This window comes from Clarias gariepinus, chromosome 4 (assembly GCF_024256425.1).
Source record: "Clarias gariepinus isolate MV-2021 ecotype Netherlands chromosome 4, CGAR_prim_01v2, whole genome shotgun sequence".
Taxonomy (NCBI): domain Eukaryota; kingdom Metazoa; phylum Chordata; class Actinopteri; order Siluriformes; family Clariidae; genus Clarias; species Clarias gariepinus.
In genome coordinates this window covers 40,959,716-40,984,395 of record NC_071103.1, presented here as the reverse complement: position 1 = coordinate 40,984,395, position 24,680 = coordinate 40,959,716, and the positions used below count along the sequence as shown (strand labels likewise).

General features: G+C 39.4%; 2 protein-coding genes across 2 annotated transcripts in view; one reads left to right on the top strand and one right to left on the bottom strand.

Annotated features, from left to right (window-relative positions):
• Positions 1-24,680, top strand: part of LOC128520493 (NACHT, LRR and PYD domains-containing protein 14-like) — a 550,151-nt gene that overhangs the window by 366,504 nt on the left and 158,967 nt on the right. The window lies entirely within an intron of this gene.
• Positions 10,250-14,867, bottom strand: LOC128520484 (pentraxin fusion protein-like). The gene is made up of 3 exons (XM_053494741.1): positions 14,797-14,867; positions 14,509-14,570; positions 10,250-11,147 (listed from the first exon to the last, which is right to left on the bottom strand). Exons 1-3 carry the CDS (start codon positions 14,805-14,807, stop codon positions 10,537-10,539), a joined length of 684 nt encoding a protein of 227 aa, XP_053350716.1. The 5' UTR covers positions 14,808-14,867; the 3' UTR covers positions 10,250-10,536.

Here is a 24,680-nt window from a genome sequence, read left to right as displayed (position 1 = left end):
ACGGGAAAGGGTGTGGCCGTATTCATTGGTCAGTGGGTTGAGGAGGCAGAGGGCAGCAGCTGGACAGTAAATGGGGAAAGGATGCAGAAGGTGAAAATGATACAGGAAATTAGACAGTTATCTATTTATTTATTTATTTATTTTTATTTATTATCAAACAAAACTGAAACAAACAAACAAAAAAATAAAAATAATAAAGTGTATATATATATATATATATATATATATATATATATATAATCGCATCAATAAGTTTAAATGAACATGTATCAAAACTTGGTACACACTAGTTAAACAAAAAGAAAAAAGGAAAACTAATATAAAGAAAACTAATGTAATAAAAAGTAAAGTAAATAAATAAAATATATGAGTAAATTTGCTTTGACTTGTATTTCATTGCAGACAATACAACAGCACATTATTTAATGTGTTCCTCATGAATTATTAATTTTCCAAATAAACACATATTCCAATTTTGATTCTTGCAACACATTTAAAAAAAAGTTGGAACAAGAAAGCATTTACCACTTGGTAATGTCGCCATTCCTTTTTACAACACCTAAAAGATGTTTAGGGACTGAAGACACCAAGTTAAATGTTTCATTCTGAAGGCTCTGCATTTTGAAAGTGGGTGAGGTTTATCATGGAGTGGGCAGAGCTTGCTTTGGTCAATGTCTTTTCTTTTCCGTAAGCTGAATTTTACTGATGATGACACGTTTAATTAGTGAGTTGATTACGGTGGAACCTCGGATTACAAGTAACCCGGTTTACGAGTGTTCCGCAAGACGAGCAAAGATTTTTAAATAAATTTTGACTTGAAAAACAAGCATTGTCTTGGTTTACAAGCACCGAGTATCATGTTTCACGCATGCGCTTCTTTTTTTGACGCCGAGCATCACGTGATCTCAACTGGTTTTTCTCTCTCGCGTGCTGCGGAATCGTCTCCCCTGCTGGGTCTTAGTGCTCGTCTCTTACTGGTATAATCAACATCTGTGCACGCGTGTACTGTTTACTATAACACTGTGACCCCGTGTGTGTGTAAAACATATTTTATTATGTTTTCGGGAGTGCGTGTGTACAGCGCATGTACTGTTTCTTATAACACACGTGTGTGCGCGCGAGTAAAGCAAAAGAAATTCTCAATAGAGAATAAAAATCTTTTTTTCTTCCTTTTTGTGCGGTGTGTTTGTGTGCGCGCACGCAAGCGTAATTTGACACTGTCAAATGTATGTGTGTTTGTGAAGCACGTGCACAGACATTAAGGCAAGAGACACAAACTCTTGCACTTCGAAGAATCTCTGCTCTGTCGCCAAATCTTTGTTTTACTTTACAGCAGTGATTCTGTTAGTTTGCGCTCGCACAAGTGTCATTAGCGATGTTTATTGCTAATTTTCAGATAAAACAGTGTAGCGGGAGAGAGACGTTGATTTATGACCACTGTTTACGGGGGTGTAGTGCGGGAGATGCATTGTGGGTAATGCAGTCCGGTGTATGTAAATGCAAATGCAAGTTTTGTTCTTCAGTAGTTTTTTCAGTTGGATTTAAGTGCAGGATCCACCTGGAAGTTTGTACTATAACCTGACAATGCAGAAAATAAAAGAACGGGCATTGACCAGTTTTTCCATCTCATCATCACACCAGCATGAATTAACGAGCTGTTACGCTGTCATGAGCAACATTAAAATAAAGCGGAGAAGCTTTACTAATTTAGAAGAGAACAACAGTCTTTCCGTTAATGTGTGTGTGTGTGTGTTTAAACAAGAGGAGAAAGTTTTAATGTGTAAGATGAGAAGGGGGAGACAGGAGGGGCTGAAAGCAAGAGTCTCCACTTACTCTAGCCCCGGGGTACTTAATAGGCGGACTCCGGTTCTCATCCGGACCCAAATACGGTTAAATCTGGGCCGACGCCAAAACAAACATTCAAATTTAATCATAATCTAAATAAGTTCTCAATGAAGTGTGCAATTGTGATTCCTCGTGATATATCTTTGAGGTTTCAACTCGGTTTGGCTGCTTCATCTATGTCCAATCACGGCAGCTGTAACAGTATCGTCATAGCAACGTTCCCACTACTCCCCGCCTCCCCCCCAATACTCGCTTGCTTGCTCATTCACGGCAGCCAGATTTATGTACCGGTCATGTGCTCTTTGTCAGGCCGGTGAACAGGCAGTCTCATCACATGCGGGCAGTGCAAATTAATAACTGAATTAACTGTTTTTTTTTTGTTGACAAAGAGAAGATGGCTGGCTCAAGACAGTACATTGATAAGAAAAGAAAAGTTGATTTTGAAAACCGTGAATTTAAGAGTAAGTGGACAAAAAAATATATGCATTTGTGCTCCCCTTGGGAAGCAGAAAACCAATGTGTTTAATCTGCAACGAGACGGTAGCAATAATCAAAAATGGTAATGTGAAACGCCATTATGAAACCAAGCACATTCCGAACAAAATTACCCTCAGAACACAGAGGTAAGGACCATAAAAATAAACCAGCTGAAATCATCATATAAAGCTACAAGCAGTATAATAGTTAGATCAGCCACACAACAGAAGCGAGCAACAGAAGCCTCACTAAGAGTAGCATGGGTCCTGAGAAAAAAACAAGAAACCCTTCTCTGATGCTGAAGTAGTCAAAGAGTGTATGAGTGAAGTGGTGACTGCTCTGTTTGAAGGGACTTAAAAGGATGAAATAATCCAGAAAGTAAACCAAATACCCTGTTCTGATTCCACTGCTGCAAGACAAACTCAAATACTCGCTGATGATTTGCTTGAACAACTTCATTTGGATGAATCCACAGACATCACGGACAATGCTCAACTCATGGTCTTTGTCAGATTTTTGATAAAGAAAAGGGAGAATTTCATGAAGATGTTTTGGGTCTCACAAACTTCCATGGACACAGAAGGGGGGATGATATCTATGAAGAAGTGACACAGATGCTTAGAAACCATGCACCATGTATGATTGGGAAAGAGAGGGGATTAGTGTCACGCTTGAGAACTCACCACCCTGACCTCAAGGCATACCACTGCATAATTCACCAGATGGTTTTGTGTGCCAGCCTTGAAGAAAGGTATTTAGAAGTCATGACAACAGTCATGAAACTAGTCAATTATCTGAGAGCATCCTCTGCTTTGCAACATTGTTTATTGCGCTCATTTCTAATAGAGGTGAATGCAACATTTGATGCGTTTTGGGGCACTGCGGAAAGAGACATTTCTGTTGGATCAGAAGAGTGCAAAAGCCAACCCGTTTGTGGATTTCATTAAGAATGACGAGAAAATGGAAATTGTCTAACGGACATTATTTCCCATCTTAATGACCTTAATATGAAGCTCCAAGGAAAAAACAGCAGTGTGTGACCTCATGTTAGCTGTCCGTGCTTTCCAGAGGAAGCTGGAGGTGTTCAAATGTGACTTACAGCAGGACCTGCTTCACTTCCCAAGACTTTTGGATTAGACTGCAGGAAAACATTACCTTCACAATTTTGCTGAATTTCTGGACAAGCTGATAAAAAATTCCCAAATTTGCTTTGAAGATTTCCCTTTGGGAAAACAAGTCTTGCTGTGCATTAAAAATCCATTTTTTGTCAAAAATATTGCAGAATTTTTAAATGAAGCCACAAAAGTCTTCCAATGGGCCAGTGCTGCTTCTCTGCAAACAGAGTTAATTGAGCTACAAGAAAACCTAGCACTGCAGGAATCTCACTGTGACCTTGTCACCTTCTGTACAAAGATGGTTACTGCGGCAGGTGTTCCTCTCCTGCAGAAAATGGCCCTTTAAATTCTTACAATTTTTCCCTCAACATACTGCGGTGAATCTGCCTTTTCCACTATGAACATGGTAAAAAACACATACCGCAACACCCTCACCAATGAATATTTACATCAGTACCTCTGCCTTGCCCTCAAACCTGTTATGCCCAAGTTCAAACAACTGGTGGCACAAAGAAGGTGTCACCTTTCACACTAAAAGGCCTACCATGTCATTTTTTTGTGTATAGTTCTAAAGTTTTGGGATCGCCTTTTTTTGAAATTCTTTATTTGGAATTTGACCGTCACTTTTCCAGACCACAGACTGAATGGAAATTTAGTAAGTGGACCTTTCAAATTTATATTTAAGTAGCCCTGCTCTAGCCTTACACACACACACACACACACACACACACAGTGCCTGCGTGCACAAATGGAAACACTTAACGTAAATTGCAAGTTTGTTTAATTTTTACTTTATATTTTGTATTAATTATTTTTATGTATTTATTTTTTTGGGCTGTAGAACGAATAATTTAAGTTTCCATTATTTATTATTAGAAAATTAAAATCTGGTTTACGAGTGTTTTGGAATACTAGTCTATTTCTGGAACGAATTATGCTCGTAATCCGAGGTTCCACTCTATTTTCCCCTGCAATAAATTTGTGAGAGTACAAAAATATAAGTTGAAGTAGCCCAGCTCTGCCAGAGCTCAAAAAGCATGTGCCGGATCCTCCCGAAAGTTTGTACTATACCATGACAATGCAGAAAATAAATGGGTAGGCATGCATCGACCAGTTTGTCTATCTGGTCTAATTATGTTCATAATCCCAGGTTCCACTGTATTTGTCTGGATACAGGATATAGAAGGTGTTACCACACACTGTAAGCCCAGACAAGTCGAGTTTACTTAAAAAATTAGAGAAAACTGGTTGCCCTAAAAAAATTAAGTAATGTTTAATAAAAACTTAAGTAAGTTTAACTTAAATGCTAAGTTGACTTAACTTAAAATCATTTGTAATATCAATTGCTTTACCCAATCACACCACTTAATATCTTAAGTTAAAGTGAGAATTTTTTATTTCTATTAAACTTAAATTAGAGCGTTAAATTATTATTTTTTAAATATTAAAAAATTCAAAAGAGTATATTCTTTTCCCGTTTTATTGAAACTTCAAACATGAAATTCAAGAACAAGTCATGTTTATTAACCTTTTTTTGTTTATTATTTAAACAGGGGTTTAATCATAGTCCAGGAGCAGAGCATACATCAGTCCAAAAAGGCCTGAAGCATGTTGGCCAGTTTATCCATCACCACACTCCCTTCCAAGATGATGTCCACTCTGGATGGGTTGAGCTGAGGTTTTTCTTGTTCAATGTAGAGGACTCACACTGGTGTTTTACTGTACAGGTCCTTATTAGTTACATCCTAACAGAAAACAAAAACAAAAACAGATTAACGAAGAGAAGATATACTGTAATTAAGCAGTTAGATAATGCAGTCTTGTCCAAAAAAAAGTACCTCTATTTACCTCCACCTATTTATATTTTTTATGTGCATAAAATGAACCATTCTGTAAACCATTAAAGTAAAAGTTAAATACCAAGCAGTCCTTAAAAATAATAATGAAGGAAGAGGTGGACAATAGCCTATCACACAGGTTAAAGAATGTTTCACTGCTCGCAAACAGACCATGAAATGATAAGGTGGCTAAATTCCTGTACATGTGACTAACAGGTAAAATGACCATCAAACTAATTTAAAAACATCACGTTGTACTGCTCCAAAACAGCAGAAAGAGTAATAAGACAACGTTATACAATACAGCTAGCTACTGTAACTTACCGGGTGAAATTACGTGAAATACGTGTTCCCTGTTAGCTAGTGAACTTAGCGGGTGAAAAATTGTTGAACATTACAACATTACAACAAAGTTTGAATACTGCCACACCCAGCCCCTCCAGTGCAAAATAAAGGAAAAAAAGCAGCAGTTTTATACTTTTCGCCAATAGCACTCACCATATTCAGTAGACTGTGGTACAGCAGCCTGACCCGTCGCTCTCCGGTCTCACGTGCTGGAAGCAGCCTCGGCGCGGTCACCTGGCGGGAGGTTAATGAGGGGCAGTGTCTGCCCACAGCGATCGTTACACCAGCCCCGTTAACGGTGGTCGAAGTAACAGGTGATAAAACTTTTGTCGAGCTGATATTTCAACGGCTCACAATCAGCCTCTCGAGTGAAAGAAAACTAAATTAAAAGAATAAAAGGTGGAAAACAGATTGTGGTCAAATCAGACGGGTGAAATAACCGAAATGGCGCGTGCACATTCATCCTGTGTGTTGCCTGAAAAACAGCCAATCATCAACTTCAAATTCGGTCTCTATGGAGATAAAAAGGCGTGGCCACGGCTAAAAATTACTATTTTTAAGCAATTAAACTTAAAATTATTAACTTATTACATTACTATAAAATTGCAAGTATATTGTATTACAAATTAGTACAATATACTTACCTATAATAGTAATGCAATCAAACTTAAAATTATTTGGTACATGGTAATAGATGTTTAATTAGATTTCAAATCTGGGTTTACAGTGCATAATCATCAGGAAGCACAGTAAGGGGGCTGTTCTCTGGGCACAGGAATTTTTTTATTAGATTATAATGTCTTACAATATTATAAAACCTTACAACGTGATAGCTGTTATGACTAGTTCAGGGACAATTACCCAAAGACGCTAAGATCACTCCGGAGACCAGGGATGTTGAGGCCAATAGACTTTATTCTTTCCAGAATACAGCTGAGCAGAATCTCTGCAGAGAAAAAGCTCTTGTCTCCTCTAAGATGCATGCTTACATACGTTTACATAAAACTTCCTCAACATCCTGTTCCCACCAACACAATACTCCCATACATGTGTTCTGTTTCTAACAAGATACAATGCTTCAATTTATAGGTATACTCAAACCCACATTACACAATGCATATACATGTTTATCTCATGGGTAAAGGAAATATCACTCACTAAATGCCTGGCATTCCACGAAGTTCTGCAAGGTCTGCGAGGACCGACGCGCAGAAAGATAGAAACCTAATCATAGCGCCAAAACAAGATACAACAGCACACTACACAGAGAGTACAATAGACTTAACAATAGTGTCAAAAAAATTGCAGGAATATGCATATGGAAAAACCAAAAGCACTATATAGTGAAACAGTGGATTATGAGCATAATTTGTTCCTGGAAGTGTCTTGTATATTAACACATAAATCAAAGCAAATGTCCCCCTTTAAAAAATACTAAAAACTCAAATTATTCATTCCTCAACCCAAAAAAATAAATATATAGGCCTAAAACAATTTATACAAACTATAAAGTGAAAATTGTAAACAATTAACCTGCAACCTTAACTTTAATAAAAAAAAAAGTTAATAAATCCTGAAGTGTCATAAAGCAGACTCGGAGAATGCAGACGCAGTTACGATATTTATTGATAAGTGTGTCTAAGGGAGTGTCTAAGTCACACAAACCAGTAAGGATAATCCAAACGAGTCGGGAAAACAAGCAAGGATCAGGCGATGTGTGTAAATGGGACAGGTTAAACTCGGAAACAAAAACACAAGCAGGGTCAATATCAGAAACAGGTATTCAAGAACGGCTTGATAATGACACTGGAGCTAATCACAGGGAGCATATACTTCGCAAAAGCTGGAGTATGTGAGTCTCTTTTATTGGTTAGGTAATTAGTTTTAGGTGTTAGTATTCAGATGAACAGCAGCGTTGGTGTTGGGGGTTGTAGTTCTGACAGACAGAAACTGACAGTGTTTCTGTTAGTGGTTTTGTGAGCATGCGCTGTGTATGTGTGTGTGTGTGTGTTTGTGTGTTTTGGGCTTAATATAAATAAATTGTACTGCCATGGGGTACAGGTATTAGAAACATAAGAAAGAAATAATAGAAACTCAGAATATTAATTTCACAACATATATTATACATACAAAAAATATTCATATACAAATAATTAATACAAAATATAATAAATTAAAAAAATTATATAATACAAATTCTGGACAGATAAATGTTTCTGTTTGTATGTTTGTGATATAATAATGAAATAAAATAAATGATTACCTAAAATTACACAGCACGAGAAAGAGAAGAACCATTGACTCAGTTGTGATCACTTGATGCTCGGCATCAAAACAAGAAGTGCATGCGTGATACATGATACTTGATGATATGTATATTAAGACTCGCTCGTTTAACAAGTCAAAATTTATTAAAAACTTTTGCTCATCTTGTGGATGCTCGCAAACTGGGGTTCCACTGTATCAGTCCCACTGTGCCACTTTACTGCATTTACATTTACATTTAGGCATTTGGCAGACGCTCTTATCCAGAGCGACTTACATTTTTATCTCATTACACATCTGAGCAGATGAGGATTAAGGGCTGCGCTCAAGGGCCCAACAGTGGCAACTTGGTGGTTGTGGGGTTTGAACCTGGGATCTTCTGAACCGTAGTCCAATGCCTTAACCACTGAGCTACCCCTGGCCTACTGCACTCCAACATGGAAACTGATATCACCACCAGTAGACGTAAGTCTAACACAAAAAATTAAGGACAACCCAACATACTGTACATCTCATGCTGGCAAATAGTGCAAAACCATAAAAAACAATAGGAAATTAAAAATTTATAATATACACAGACGGTTCCAAAGATCCAGGTACAAGATGAACAGGCGCAGCGTTTTACATTCCACAATACAAAATATCAGCAAAGAAAGAACAAAAGACCAACTGTCAGTATACACTTTTGAACTAACAGAAATACAAATGGCAGTTGAATGGGCGGAGAAGAATCACCAAGGAAAGGCAATAATAGCATCTGACAACATGTTAGCCATAACCAGCAGAAAAGTCATGTAGACAGGATATTCTATTAAATATATCACAAGTAATAACAGATTTATACCAGAAGGGTGTAAAGATTACCGTATTATGGGTACCAGTACACGTAGGTGTAAAAGGAAATGAAGAAGCAGATAAACTCGCCAAACAAGCACCCAAAAGTCCAATGTGTCAAAATAAAAATCCCAATAAGCAGAGCAGAAGTTAAATAATTAAAGAACATGCAAAAAAATTGGGCAAAAAAGATGGAATGCAGAAGAAACAGACATATGCATAAAATCTGAAAGCAGATTAAAAGAGGAAAATATGGGGTAGAAAGAGAAGAGAGAAATCATCATATCTCGGCTAAGAATAGGACACAAAGGACAGAGTCTTACGATAATAGGCAAACACTCAACCGGAGAATCTGAATTTTGTGGCCAAATAGGAACAGTAACATTTATTACCAAACTGTAAAAGATATGAAAAATAAAGACAGGAACTCAGAGAAACTGATGAACCAAAAAATATATAGAGATCTATTTAATTATCTGAACGAAACTGGCCTAGTAGATAGAATCTAATTCAGGGAACTTTTTAAAATTTGTTTTTGCCAGTCTGATGTGCCACACTTCTGTTCAGCAGATGGTGCTAATGCAACTATAAGTTGTTTGCCAGCCGCCAAAATACGAAGTATTATAAAGTGAAGGCGAAGGCGTTGGGTGTGTTGGGGAGAGATGTTTGATTGTGATTTTAACATTTTGATATTAGACTGTGGGTTTTGAATTGGGTTATGAATTGGGTTTTGACTTTTGCCTTCCATTGACTTTTATTACTGCTTTGTCCTTTGGTTTGGTTGCTTGGGTAATTTTTTAAATAGGGCAGTTGGGATGCAATTTATTATTACAGATATGTTGGAACATAATGTGCAATATTATCAGTAATGTTTGTGTGTGACAAAATGCTACACACTTGTTTTTAAAGGGCATTTATTGTTGTATTGAGGAAAATACTGTTTATACATTGTGATCAAAATGTATTTTAATATTTTACACACATCATAGTTTCAGTGCCTCATACGACACAAATCTTAAAATGATTATTTTATTTAGTTAATAAAAACATTATACAACACCAACATTGCATCTATGTGAATAAGTTACTGGCCTCTATACGCAAAAATATTGTGTCAATTTGCTCTTAAGATTTCAGTTCTTCGACTAGAGCCAATCTAAAAGCCTTTTCAGTCTCATACCCTCCTGTTGCTGCACCAATGTGAGAAGCTGTTTCGGCCAATCATGAGAGGAGCTGTCTGAGGAAACTTGGAGATGTGTTGGAGATTAAACTAATTGAAGACTGACTTAACCGTTGAGATCAGAGCGATAAAGATGTAGGTTTGTAAGCAGTAGATTAACAGAAGCATTTTAAAAATATTATCATATTATCATGCTGACTGATGAATAACATTACTTTAAATTCTGCTAAATGTTTATGAGTACATATATAAGTTTTTTTTTTATAATTATAAATAAAACAGTCCATTTTTTTTTTGCAGGATTTATTCAAAGAACTTGTCCAACAAAACATTTTTTTATGATGCTTAGACAGGAATAGATAGAAATGCAAACATGGAAAACAAAAAAACATTAAAACCAACAGTGAACTAATTAAAACTTGTCTGTTTTAGTACAGTGAAGAACTGAGGGAACAACTCAAGACTGTGTTCATATGCATTTGTGTTAATATGTTCTCCTTTCAGAGTAAGGATATTTTTCTAAAAAACTTTTTTATATTTTAATCACAGACACTGATTATTCAGTATTTAATTAGAATTACCCACTTAATTGGACATAAAAAGCAAAGAAAAGAAAAAAACGTGTCAGGTATTTTGGCTAGACATCTGCTGACAACTCAATTATGTTCCCATAAACTTTGTACTGAAGGGAATTCCAGTCGAGCACATTCCCACTCTGAGGACTGTATTGATTTCCATACAGCTGCGTAATCTGATCTGCACTTAGCACATAATTCCACATATTTACGTCTGTAATTTCACCCACAAAGCTCTGCTTAATGTCAAACTTCCCCAGGTATGAGTCAGGATCCTGTCCAAGAATTATAGTGCCACCTGATCTCACACTATGGCCACGGCTGTAGATTTTCAGCATGCTGCGGCGTCCGTCCACCCAGAATGCAGTGGCTCCGGTGCTCGAGTCCCAGGTGACACACAGCTGAGTGGAGAGAGGGGACAGAGGCGGTAGAGTGAACAGAACACCATCACTGCTGCTTCTCAGGTAAAGAGAGAGTCTTCCATCTTTTTCTTGCCACACATTGAGCTCATCACCTTCTGTCGTCTCATAAGCAAACAGAATGATCTCTCGCTGTCTACTGAGTTCAGTAGAGACGCGCATGCAGAGTGTGAAGGCCTGTAAATTTAGAGGTTTCTTCGGGGTAAGATGCACATAGGAATTGTCAGACTCCACAGGGAATAAAAAGACCTTCCCTAGTAAGGAGAAAGAAAATCAGTACAATTGTGCCCCAACTACTGTGCGATCCGTACTGTTTTTATTCATGTGTTTGCCATAATTAATGTACAATAGTCAGAAATAAAATTTATGTTTGGGCTGTAAATACACTCAAATGTACTATGACATCTTGCTTGACATGATCAAAAATCCTGCCACATACTGTATGACACCAATAAGCCAAATAATGGAGAATCACTGAACCAGACAACTGTGTACACTAAGAAACTTCAGTCACTAGATTTTACTGATTTTTATCAAGCTTCAACTGTTCTTAAAAACCTTTTTAGCACAGTACACTAGCAGATTTACTACCCAGGACCATATTAGAATTAAGAATTTCAGAATCACTCCTAGGAATAAGGCTCAAAGTTCATTTGGTTCTGAAAAACATTCTAGGACAGAGTAGGACATAAAGGTTCTTTATGAAGCTTCCTACTCTTTTTTCTTAGGAGTAGGACTACGCCAAGGCAAGTAGAATGCACATTATATAAATGCATAAAATATATACATGAATATGATTATTTTAATGTGTTAAGAAGGTAAGTTTTTTTGTTGATTTCATGCTGCATGGCATGTATAAATCTGTGCATGATCTATGGTGCTGTAAGGTAATCTGAAAGTAAGATCTGACATTGTCAGCTGTTTTGCTTTTTCAAAGCTGCATCTTCGCTGTTACTAAAATACTGTACAGTATCAGTCACCTGTGAAGACAGAATGTTCGTATCATTTATTAAAATCAAATCATTGTTTACGCAGTACATAGTACTACACAGTGTAGTTCACATTCTGCCATTTACACGTGTCAGTTTTTAACCTATTTTCTCCCTACCTTGCCATCCACCTGTCGCATTGCTGTCTGCTATTTATTGTGTTATCAACATTAGATCAGCTTTGAAGAGGATTAGCCTCGTGTCTTCACTGGATGGCTAATAACCTCTCTATTCTTTTCTTTTCGGAAGAAAGAAACTGTGCTGCAGCTTTCTGACCTTTTATGTTGTTGTACTTCCTATACATAACACCTGTCCAGGATTGTAAAACCACTGACAGATGCCCAAAAAATGGCAGCTTACATCACAAACAAAAGCTTTATAGAATGTCATTCAATTATGATATTCCACACACATGATAAATATAATTTAATTACTTGTATTTTCCTTTATAGTCTACAGGCTTTGCTAATCTGTTGCTGCAAAATGAAACGGAGCGATACAATTATCAGCGAGATGAAGAAAAAGCAAGAGAAAACGACAGAAATTGTCAGTAAAGGCTTACACTCACCTAAAGGATTATTAGGAACAATATACTAATACGGTGTTTGACCCCCTTACGCCTTTAGAATTGCCTTAATTCTACGTGGCATTGATTCAACATGGTGCTGAAAGCATTCTTTAGAAATGTTGGCTCATATTGATATCATTGTGGGATGCACATCCAGGGCACGAAGCTCCCATTCCACCACATCCCAAAGATGCTCTATTGGGTTGAGATCTGGTGACTGTGGGGGCCATTTTAGTCCAGTGAACTTATTGTCATGTTCAAGAAACCAATTAAAAATGATTCGAGCTTTGTGACATGGTGCATTATCCTGCTGGAAGTAGCCATCCGAGGATGGGTACATGGTGGTGATTAAGGGATGAACATGGTCAGAAACAATGCTCAGGTAGCCCGTGGCATTTAAACCATGCCCAATTGGCACTAAGGGGCCTAAAGTGTGCCAAGAAAACATCCCCCACACTATTACACCACCACCACCACCAGCCTGCACAGTGGTAACAAGGCATGATGGATCCATGTTCTCATTCTGTTTACGCCAGATTTCTCTAGCATCAACAAAGCATTTTCGCCCACAGGACTGCCGCATACTGGATGTTTTTCCCTTTTCACACCATTCTTTGTAAACCCTAGAAATGGTTGTGCGTGAAAATCCCAGTAACTGAGCAGATTGTGAAATTCAGTTTGGAGTTCAGAAGATTTTCTTGACCAGGACCACACCTAAATGCATTGAAGCAACTGCCATGTGATTGGTTAATTAGATAATTGCATTAATGAGAAATTGAACAGGTGTTCCTAATAATCCTTTAGGTGAGTGTATATGTTATGCCTGAGCTGTAGATTTTGAAACTTTTATTTCTGAAAGTTTAGTTGCACAGTTTTTGCATCTGAGAAAAGGCTTTAAAATAAGAATGTATTGCACTGTAATGCACTTAATTAATCTCAGTCAACTTTAATAACCCTATCTCACCATGCAGTTTCGTGGCAGGAAGTATGGTTCATCATGATTCACTGCGAGTTTTGCCGCCGCGATTACGTTTCCATCTTTCCGCACGAAAAATTAAACATGTTATACTCACAGTTAAACACTGCATCTCACTGTAAGTCAAAACGCATAGGTGAGATAGGGGTATAAGCTATTCCTCGTATTGTAAATAATGACAATGTTTATTTTTGATTTTATTTTGAAAAAATAAAAGTTGATTTTTTAAAAAGAAAACCAATTAATCTTTGTTTCTCTTATATATTTTTGCATTGCTGTTTAAGAGAAAAGACAAGTACATTTTATCCGATTACTCGATTAATCAATTAAATTTTTGGTAAATACTTGATTACTAAAATATTCGATACCTACAGCCCTAATGCAGTACCTAATATGTTTTATCTGGCATGAGTGGTTTTCTTAAGGCTCCACAATCCCTTGAGTTCTCTTCACACTTTGTAGATGGAAACGCTTTAACCTATACTATTAGGCATATCCATTCTACATTTTTTATTATTTTTACAATTCAATGTCACCAAAAGCAATTTTTTTTTTTATCTCAACCCCTTAAATTTATTCAGTCTGCTTTTCTACCTTGAACATGATGGTTCACCACTATGGTACAGGTTTTAATAATGTGTTGGACAGCTCTTACCCTTAGTTTGGTTGTTTCAGCAATTACTTTAGTTGTTTTCTTTGCTTGATGCAGGTCAGTAATTTTACCCTACTGAAACAGAGTAACATCTTTGCCACGACTGCAGGGTATGTTTTCTGTCATGGTTGTGTAAAGAAATGAGAACCTCCTCACTGTATCAGTTAGGGTTAAATAACTTGTTACCAAATGTAACATATTAATCTCTGGAGTAATTATACAATGGAAGGCTCTTATTCACTTGGTTAAATCAAGGTGGTAATTTCTTTTTTATCAGGGCACTGTCCATCAATGTTTAATTATGACCAGTATCGTTTTATTAAATATCACACTTGTCACACAAAATATTTTATAATTTCATCATAAAACATCAACCACAAAAACTAACTAAATAAAAGACAGGATATAAACACATTTAAAAGCAGCTTACTGTTATAGGCTGAGGCCAGAGGCAGGAGTGACAACAGAGTGATGATTCTCAATTTCATTTTACTGTGAACATTCATTTCATATTTTCATTATAACAAAAATCAAATCAGAACATTTATAATTTTAGTAAACTCAAAGCAAAGTTACACAGCGTTATTATACACTAATGTATAATACACTAATACAGGTGTGATATATCACAAAAATAAAATATAATTTTGTGATATATCACAACTGTATTAGTGTATTCTTTAACATTTGTGCAGACTTGAAATTATAAGATACTTACATCAAGGACATTTCCTTCAAAAGACCTGCACAAAAAGCTGAAAAATAAATTCAGGTGAGTGTTGGGTTTAGTTGCAGTGCTTCTAAACATCTGAGTGAGTTTATATATCTGTTTTGGAGGTGTGTCTAAAGACAAATAATGAGCGAATGAATTCGAAGGACCACAGATCTAGAGAACTAATAAGGAACTATGAGAAACAGTGAGCTAATCACATTACAAAAATATTTACACAGAGAAGACTACTATAAAGAGACAACTACAAGAACAGGGGAAAAGTGAGGGACACAACCACTCAAAAGTTTGGGATTATTTCAAATTTATTTGTTTTTGTTTGGTGATTTATTTTCTACATTTAACAGCAATACTGTGGATTTTAAAACTATGAAATAACAGGTAGTTATTTAATAGTTAGGTAATTATGTAACAACAATTATAGCCCGTTGTTATTTTAGGGCATTGAGGTCAGCTCTCTGAAACAGTTCTTGCAAGAACAGTATTGTGTCAAGTGCATTTGCAAAACCCATCAAGCTCCATGACGTAACTGTCTCTCATGAAGACCTTCACAGGAAAGCAAGACCAAAACTTACCTTTGCTGCAGAGGAGAAATTCATTTAGAGTTAGTAACAGATATATCTCAATAACGGATAACTCAATTCCTGTTTAAAGAAGATATTTTGAACACCTCCTTACATTGCTTTACAATGTAGAAAGTAATAAAAACCAACTTTTCAGTGGTAGTGTTCATTTACAGAGATTTCATAATAATACCACTGTTATTGACTTTTAATAAAAGATGAACAGAGTGAATCAAAATACAGAAATCATGAAAGTAGATGCACTATATTGCGAAAAGAATTCTGCCTGCCTTCACATATATATGAACTTGAGTAACATTCAATGCTTAATCCATAGGGTTTAAGATGATGTTAGTCCACCATTTGCAGATTCTAGGGAGGCTTTGCATAAGGTTAAGAAGTGTGTTTATGGAAAATTTTGACCATTCTTCAGAAGCACATTTGCAAGGTCAGACACTGATGTTGAACAAGAAAGCATGGGTTGCAGTTTCCACTCTGTTTATGGACCTTGCTTTAATGGACATGAAACTATCGGTCTTATCTGGGAGACGTGGAACGAGGTTGGGGCGATTGAACGGCGGCGATCTGCTTGACACTTAAATAGGGTTATTGCATGGCGAAGCCTAGCTCTTGCATGTTGCCAGGTCCTTTTACAGCGATGTATGAAAGCTTGGGCCGAGGGAACCGCCACCTCCTCCTCTTGGGATTGAAACAAAGGAGGTTAGTAGCCGAGACAACACTGGAATGGTGAGAGGCCCGTGGAAGATGTTGGTAGGGAATTATGTGCATATTCAATCCAGGGTAGCATCCGGCTCCAGGAGTGTGGGTCTTGGGAGGTCATACATTGAATCGGTGTTTCAAGGTCCTGATTGGCTCTCTCAGTCTGGCCGTTGGTCTGAGGGTAATAACCAGAGAAGGGGCTGGGTGTAGCACTAATGAGTTTACAAAATGCTGTCCAGAATTGGGCGGAGAATTGGGGTCCGCCGTCAGAACAAATAACTACGGGGATACCGTGAAGGCGAAATACATGCAGGATGAGTATCTCTGCCGTTTCCTTGGCTGAGGGGAGTTTAGACAGGGGAAAAAAGTGAACCGTTTGGAGAATCGATGCAGGTGTAGCCATTTGAGTCTGGGAGTCCAGTAACAAATTCTAGGGTTATGTGGGACCATGGCTTGTGGGGAATTGGAAGTGGTCTCATGAGGCCTGCTGGGGGTTTATTGATGGCTTTATTGCGAGTACAGACATCACAGGCTGTCGAGTATCTGTTGGACTAATGCAAGAGTACGGGCTCCTCCGGGGTGACTTTTGAATCTTAAACTATATCCCCATTCTAGGTCTTATGGACGTGCTAGTGGTGGTGCGAAGAGCCTACCAGGTGTTGTTTCTGGTGGGCCAGGTTCCGGGTTTAACGCTTGCTTGACCAGAGCCTCGACATCTGGTAAGGTCGCGTCTATGAGACAGTGTGGCGGCAGGATAGTCGGTGGAGGAGAATCATCCCTAAATTTGAATCATCCCTAAAGGAGAGTCCCTTAATTTTCCTGGAGAAGTTCTTGCTTTCAGAGGGCACTGGGAAACATAGTGACCCATCTGGCCACAATAAAAGCAAGAACCACTGACGCTCTTCAAAGGAGATCCGGGTTCTGTTTACCTGCATAGACTCTGGGTATGAACTGGGGATCAGCCCGGATACTGTGTGCAAACTATGAGAAGACAGTGGTGGTGCTGAGGGTCGAGAACTGGAAGAGAGCTTGGATCGAATATGGCATCTTTGAGTTAGCAGAGCATCGACACGACCCGCTAAATCCATAAGACCATTGAAATCACAGGGGAGCTCCTGCCTAATCAACTGGTCCTTGACATCTTTAGAGAGACCGTGAAGAAAGACATCATAGAGTGCTTGGGTGTCCCAATTCGCCGATGCAGCCAGTGATAACATAAGCCACCCTAGAGCATTTAGTAGGGAAGGAGGACGCCTGGAGCTCCAACAGTAAGGAGCATTGGGACAAAAAGGAGCGACAGGTTCCGGGTTCCCCGTTGTACGGTTGTTGGTTTGGGAGCTGGGGTTCATGATGTGAGGTGGTCACTGGAGCTGGGATCGGGTTATCTTTGAGTGGCTGAAGCTGGGTGGTAATGGAGGAAAGAGTCTTACCTGCTGGATGTTTTGTTGGTGAGAGCTCAGCATCGCCCTCTGGTGTAAAAGTGCCTGCCTTAACTGATTCAAGTCCATTGGGTCTGTCATGGCTGAAGAATACTGTCAGGGATGTGACTAAACGGAAGTGAGCTCAATTGCAGACAAACAACTTTATTAATGGGAAAGCACAAAGGATCTTCACCATGCGGCAGAAGCAGAGAGGGGAGAGGCTGTGCGTGTGAGTGAGCAGAATGAATGGGGAAATACCCTGTGACTAGAGAGGAGGCAGGTCAATGACGTGTGGGGAACTCCAAAACCCCGGAAGCAGAGCGTGAAAGAGAATCTCCAAAAGAGCGTGAATCCTTGACTAAGGCAGAGTGTGCGTGATCGCAGCGCCCGATGTTTGGACCGAGAATTCGCCGAGAGTGAATATCTGTGCGTATCGGCGAAAACACTCTTGTGCGATGTCTGTGAACGTAGAAGTGCTCACAAGCGCACACAAGTTGCGGAAAACCACACGAGTCGAGGTCGAAGAGACAGACAGGGTCGGTAACAGCTATCTAGCAGCGTGAGAGACGGAATCAGGGACAATCATATAATTTTGATTCATACACATTTACATTTTATACAAACTTAATTCTTTTGATTGTGTAAAGCTGCTTTGTGATGATGTAAATCATTAAAAGCGCTATACAAATAAAATTGAATTGAATTGAATCCAAATTTGAAGTAGATAAACAGGCGAGGTCATGCACGTGTCCAAACAAGAAAATCCAGAGGGCAAAAACGAAACCGAAATCCAGAAACAATCAAGGTCAAAGCACAGATACAGGGGACTAGAGAAAATCACAGACTAAGGTAATTGGTTAGGGAGGCAGGACTTTTTTAGGTGAAATCATGACCTGGATGTACTTGGCTAATATGGCTGGCGCGTGACACTAACATCATAATCCCCCCTCAACCAAACCTATACTTGCCACAATGCAGTCAGACAAATACCATTCTTCTGGCAACCTCCAAACCCAGACTTGTCTTTCGGATTGCCAGACAGAAAAGCGTGATTCGTCACTCCAGAGAACACGTCTCCACTGCTCTAGAATCTTGTGGCAGCATCCTGTACACCACTGCATCCAATGCTTTGCATTGCATTTGGTGATGTACGGCTTGGATGCAGTCCGTTGGCCATAAGGACATATTCCATGAATCTCTCTATGCACTGTTCTTGAGCTAATCTGAAGGAGGTTTGAGAGTCTGTAGCTAAAGAAAGTTGACAACCTTTGTGCACTATGTGTCTCAATTTCCGCTGATCCTGCCCTGTGATTTTATGTGGCCTAACACTACGTGGCTGAGTTCCTGTCATTCCTAATTGCTTCCAATTTGTTATAATACCACTAACAGTTGACTATGGAACATTTAGTGGTGAGGAAATTTCACAATTGGACCTACTGCCCATCCTATCACGGTACGAGGCTGGAATTCACTCCAATTCAAGTTTCTGAGAGCGACCCAGTCTTGCACAAAGTCTTTCTAGGTGCTTGACTTTATACACCTGTAACCATGCATGTGATCGGAACACCAGAAACCAATGAATTCGGATGGGTAAGTGAATACATTTTCCAATATAGTGTATTTTAATGCTCTTAAAAATAATCTTCTTTGTCTTTCGGCTGTTCCCTTTCAGGGCTCGCCACAGCGAATCATCTGCCTACATCAACCCTATCCTCTGCATCCTCTTCTCTCACACCAACTAACTTCATGTCCTCTTTCATTACATCCATAAATCTCCTTTTTGGTCTTCCTCTAGACCTCCTGTCTGGCAGTTCCAACCTCAGCATCCTTTTACTGATAAATTCACAATTTCTCCTTTAAACATGTCCAAACCACCACAATTTGGCCTCTCTGACTTCATCTCCAAAACATCTAACATAGGTTGTTCCTCTGATGAATTTAAATGACAAGATCTTCAGCTCTGCAACCTCTAGCTCTGCCTCCTGTCTTTTCTTCAGTGCCACTGTCTCTAAGGCGTAGAGCATTGCTGCTCTCACCACTGTCCTGTACACCTTACCTTTCATTCTCGCTAATACTCTTTTATCGCACAAAACACCTGACATTTCCCCCCCCATCCCAACCTGCCTGTGTAGCTGTTGTATAACTGGTCTGAATAATACAATGATTAAATTTAATTTGTTTGCTTATTCCTTTCTTATTTGTATTATTTAGTTCATTGTCCATGTGTTTTAATATTCTTCCATTTCGTTTTACTGGTTTAATGAACTTCACAAATTCTTGTTCTTCCATGATGTTTATAAGTTAAAAGAGTTTAATGTTAAAGTAGTGGAACCTTCTCTTTGAGGCCTTGTTGGGGGTGAACGATATCAGAGGGACACTTCAGGCTTTCTCTGCATGCGACATGTGATAGCCTCAGTCTACTAGTGATGGGAAGTTCGAATCATTTTAGTGACTTGGTTCTTTGAATCTCGTTTATCAAAACGAATGAATCTTTTTTTCAGTTATTTAGTTCATTTCGTTCTTTGTAAAATTTTTAATAAACAGACCAGAACACGACTACATACACAATTTGGTTATAGTCTCAGTAATTAAAATATTACAATGCAGCTAAAGACATATGATAAACAGAATAAGCAGCTTACGTCTCATATTTTCCAATCTGAACCGTTTGTTCTTTTGCAATGGGGATCCCATAGACGCTATGCAGTACTACACAGAAAACAGTATTGAACGGTTCTGCTAATGATTCCCCGAGTCGTTCGTTCTTTTGTCACATGACTTCCATAGACTCTATGCAGTGCAGTTCACAAGAAACAGTATTGAACGAACGGTTCTGCTAATGAGTCCCTGAGTCGTTCGTTCTTTGGTCACGTGACCCCCAGAGACACTATGCAGTACACAGGAACAGTATTGAACGAAGTCGTTCATGACTCCCATAGACCCTATGCAGTGAAATAGATCAGGTTTTGTCCAAATATTGTTATTATTGTTTATCGTGATCTAATAAAAAAGCATGCAAAAAAATTTACAGTATATGTATCGAGTGTATGTTCTTATGTAGATGTAAAAGATGTATACTTTTGGATTTAATAAAGAATATTATACAAATATTATATAATAATATTAATAGTACTCAGAAATTATTTTTGTATTTATTATTTATTTATTTATTTTGGAAAATGTGTAAACCTGTGCTTGGTTTTAATATTAGGTGCAAACAGTAATTATTTGCAAATAATAATACTATAAATAACTAATGCAACCACAGGGGGGCGCATTCCAGTGTCTTCTTGTGCCAGTCCCAAGTCTGGATAAATGCAGAGGGTTGTGTCAGGAAGGGCATCCAACGTAAAATTTTTGCCAAATCAATGATGCGAATCACGAATATAATTCCCATACCGGATCGGTTGTGGCCCGGGTTAACAACGACTGCCACTGGTGTTGTTGACCTAAAGGGTGCTGGTAGAAATTGGGCTACTGTTGGCCGAAGAAGGAGAGGAGGAAGGCGTGTTCGAAAGCAGAGAGAGAAGAGGAAAGGCAAGAGTTTAGGAGTGATCGTAGGGACTTTGAATGTTGGGACCATGACAGGGAAGGGAAGAGAGTTAGTTGATATGATGCAGAGAAGGAAGGTGGATATACTGTGTGTCCAGGAGACCAGGTGGAAAGGTAGCAAGGCCAGAAGCTTAGGATCAGGGTTCAAATTGTTTTACCATGGTGTGGACAGGAAAAGAAATGGAGTAGGAGTGATTCTGAAAGAGGAGTTCGTAAGGTATGTTCTAGAGGTGAAGAGAGTATCAGATAGGGTGATGAGTCTGAAGCTGGAAATTGAAGGGATAATGTTCAATGTTGTTAGTGGTTATGCCCCACAGGTAGGATGTGAGTTAAAAGAGAAGGAGAAATTCTGGAGTGAGTTAGATGAAGTGATGCAGAGCATCCCCAGAGGTGAAAGAGTGGTGATTGGTGCAGACTTCAATAGACATGTTGGGGAAGGAAACAGAGGTGATGAAAATGTGATGGGCAGGTTTGGTCTTCAGGACAGGAATGTAGAAGGACAGATGGTGGTGGACTTTGCAAAGAGGATGGAAATGGCAGTAGTAAATACTTTCTTCCAGAAGAGGCAGGAACATAGGGTGACATATAAGAGTGGAGGCAGATGCACTCAGGTCGACTACATCCTGTGTCGACGTTGTAATTTGGAAGAGATCAGTGACTGCAAAGTGTTGGTAGGGGAGAGTGTAGCCAGACAACACGGAATGGTGGTGTGTAAAATAACCCTGGTGGTGAGAAAGGCGAAGAGGACAAAGGCAGAGCATAGGACAAAGTGGTGGAAGCTGAGAAAGGAAGAATGTTGTGAAGTCTTTAGGGAGGAGTTGAGACAGGCTATGGGTGGTCAGGAGGGGCTTTTAGTTGACTGGACAACTACAGCTAATGTGATCAGGGAGACAGGTAGGAGGGTACTTGGTGTATCATTAGGTAAGGGGAAAGTGGACAAGGAGACTTGGTGGTGGAATGAGGAAGTCCAGGAGTGTATACAGGGAAAGAGGCTAGCTAAGAAGAAGTGGGACACTGAGAGGACTGAAGAGAGTAGACAGGAGTACAGGGAGATGTAGAGTAAGGTGAAGGTAGAGGTGGCAAAGGCCAAACAAAGAGCATATGAGGACTTGTATGCTAGGCTAGACAGTAAGGAGGAAGAGGTGGATATGTACAGGTTGGCAAGGCAGAGAGATAGAGATGGGAAGAATGTGCAGCAGGTTAGAGTGATTAAAGATAGAGATGAAAATGTACTGACAGATGCCAGGAGGGTGATGGGAAGATGGAAGGAGTACTTTAAGGAGTTGATGAATGAGGAAAACGAAAGAGAACAAAGAGTAGAAGAGGTGACCGTTGTGGAACAGGAAGTAGCAAATATTGGTAGAAGTGAGGTGAGAAGGGCGTTGAAGAGGATGAAGAGTGGAAAGGCTGTTGGTCCTGATGACATACCTGTGGAGGTATGGAAGTGCTTAGGAGAGCTGGCAGTAGAGTTTCTGACAAGTTTGTTTAACAAGATCTTGGAGAGTGAAAGGATTCCAGAGGAATGGAGGAGAAGTGTATTGTTGCCAATTTTTAAGAACAAGGGAGATGTGCAAAGCTGTGGCAATTATAGAGGTATAAAGCTAATGAGCCAGACAATGAAGCTGTGGGAAAGAGTAGTGGAAGCTAGGTTAAGGGCAGAGGTGAGCATTTGTGAGCAGCAATATGGTTTTATGCCTAGAAAGAGTACATCAGATGCAGTATTTGCTTTGAGGATGCTGGCGGAGAAGTACAGAGAAGGTAACAGGGAGTTGCATTGTGTCTTTTTAGATTTAGAGAAAGCATATGACAGGGTGCCAAGAGAGGAGCTGTGGTATTGTATGAGAAGGTCTGGAGTGGCAGAGAAGTATGTTAGAGTAGTGCAGGACATGTATGAGAGCTGTAGGACAGTGGTAAGATGTGCTGTAGGTGTGACGGAAGAGTTCAAGGTGGAGGTGGGTCTGCATCAAGGATCGGCTCTAAGCCCCTTTTTGTTTGCTCTGGTGATGGACAGGATGACAGATGAGGTAAGACAGGAGTCCCCATGGACTATGATGTTTGCAGATGACATTGTGCTCTGTAGCGAGAGCAGGGAACAGGTGGAGGAAAATTTGGAGAGGTGGAGGTATGCTCTGGAAAGCAGAGGAATGAAGGTTAGCCGCAGCAAGACAGAATACATGTGTGTTAATGAGAGGGACCCAGGAGGATCGGTGTGGCTACAGGGAGCAGAGGTAAAGAAGGTGCAGGATTTTAGGTACTTAGGGTCAACGGTCCAGAGCAACGGAGAGTGTTCGAAGGAGGTGAAGAGGCGGGTACAGGCAGGTTGGAATGGGTGGAGAAAAGTGTCAGGTGTGTTGTGCGATAAAAGAGTATCAGCGAGAATGAAAGGAAAGGTGTACAGGACAGTGGTGAGACCAGCAATGCTCTACGGCTTAGAGACAGTGGCACTGAAGATAAGACAGGAGGCAGAGTTGGAGGTAGCAGAGCTGAAGATGTTGAGGTTCTCCTTGGGAGTGACAAGGATGGATAGGATCAAGAATGAGTTTATCAGAGGGACAACCCACGTTAGATGTTTTGGAGATAAAGTCAGAGAGGCCAGATTGAGGTGGTTGGGACATGTTCAGAGGAGAGATTGTGAATATATTGGTAGAAGGATGCTGAGGTTTGAACTGCCAGGCAGGAGGTCTAGAGGAAGACCAAAGAGGAGATTTATGGATGCAGTGAGTGAGGACATGAAGTTAGTTGGTGTGCGAGAAGAGGATGCAGAGGATAGGGTTAGATAGAGGCAAATGATTCGCTGTGGCGACCCCTGTAAGGGAACAGCCGAAAGACAAAGAAGAAAAATACTATAAATAGCTAAACATTTGCTTCATAACGTTTGCTTCATATTTTGTGAAAAAAATAGTAAGGGACACAAATCAAATCACTTTTATTGTCACATCACGTTACTGGTACACTGGTACAGTACATGTAAGTGAAATTCTTCTGTGCAAGCTACACAAGCAATAGCTTGCACAAAATATTGTGGTGTACAATTATAAGAATAAATATACATATGAATAATACAGTAGTATTAATATTGTGCAAGTATATATATATATATATACTCAGAAAAAAAAGAAACGTCCTCTGACTTTCAACTGTTTTTACTTTCAGTAAAAGAGTCAACACCATAAGACATAAACTTAAAATGTTTCCCAATGTGTTCCTGAATGAAGGGAGGCTCAAAATCAAACGTACCAGTCAGTATCTGGTGTGGCCACCAGCTGCTTGAAGTACTGCAGTGCATCTCCTCCTCATGGACTGCCTATTGCGGACAGTCTGAGCACTGATGGAGGGATTGTGTGTTCCTGGTGTGACTCGGGCAGTTGTTGTGGCCATCCTGTACCTGTCATGCAGGTGTAATATTCGGATATACCGATCCTGTGCACGTGGTGTTTCACTGTGAGGATGATCAGCTGTCCTTCCTGTCTCCCTGTAGCGCTGTCTTAGGCGTCTCACAGTGCGGACATGGCAATTTATTGCCCTAGCCACATCAGTAGTCCTCATGCCTCCCTGCAGCATGCCTAATGCACGGTAACGCAGATGAGCAGGGACCCTGGGCATCTTTCTTTGTTTT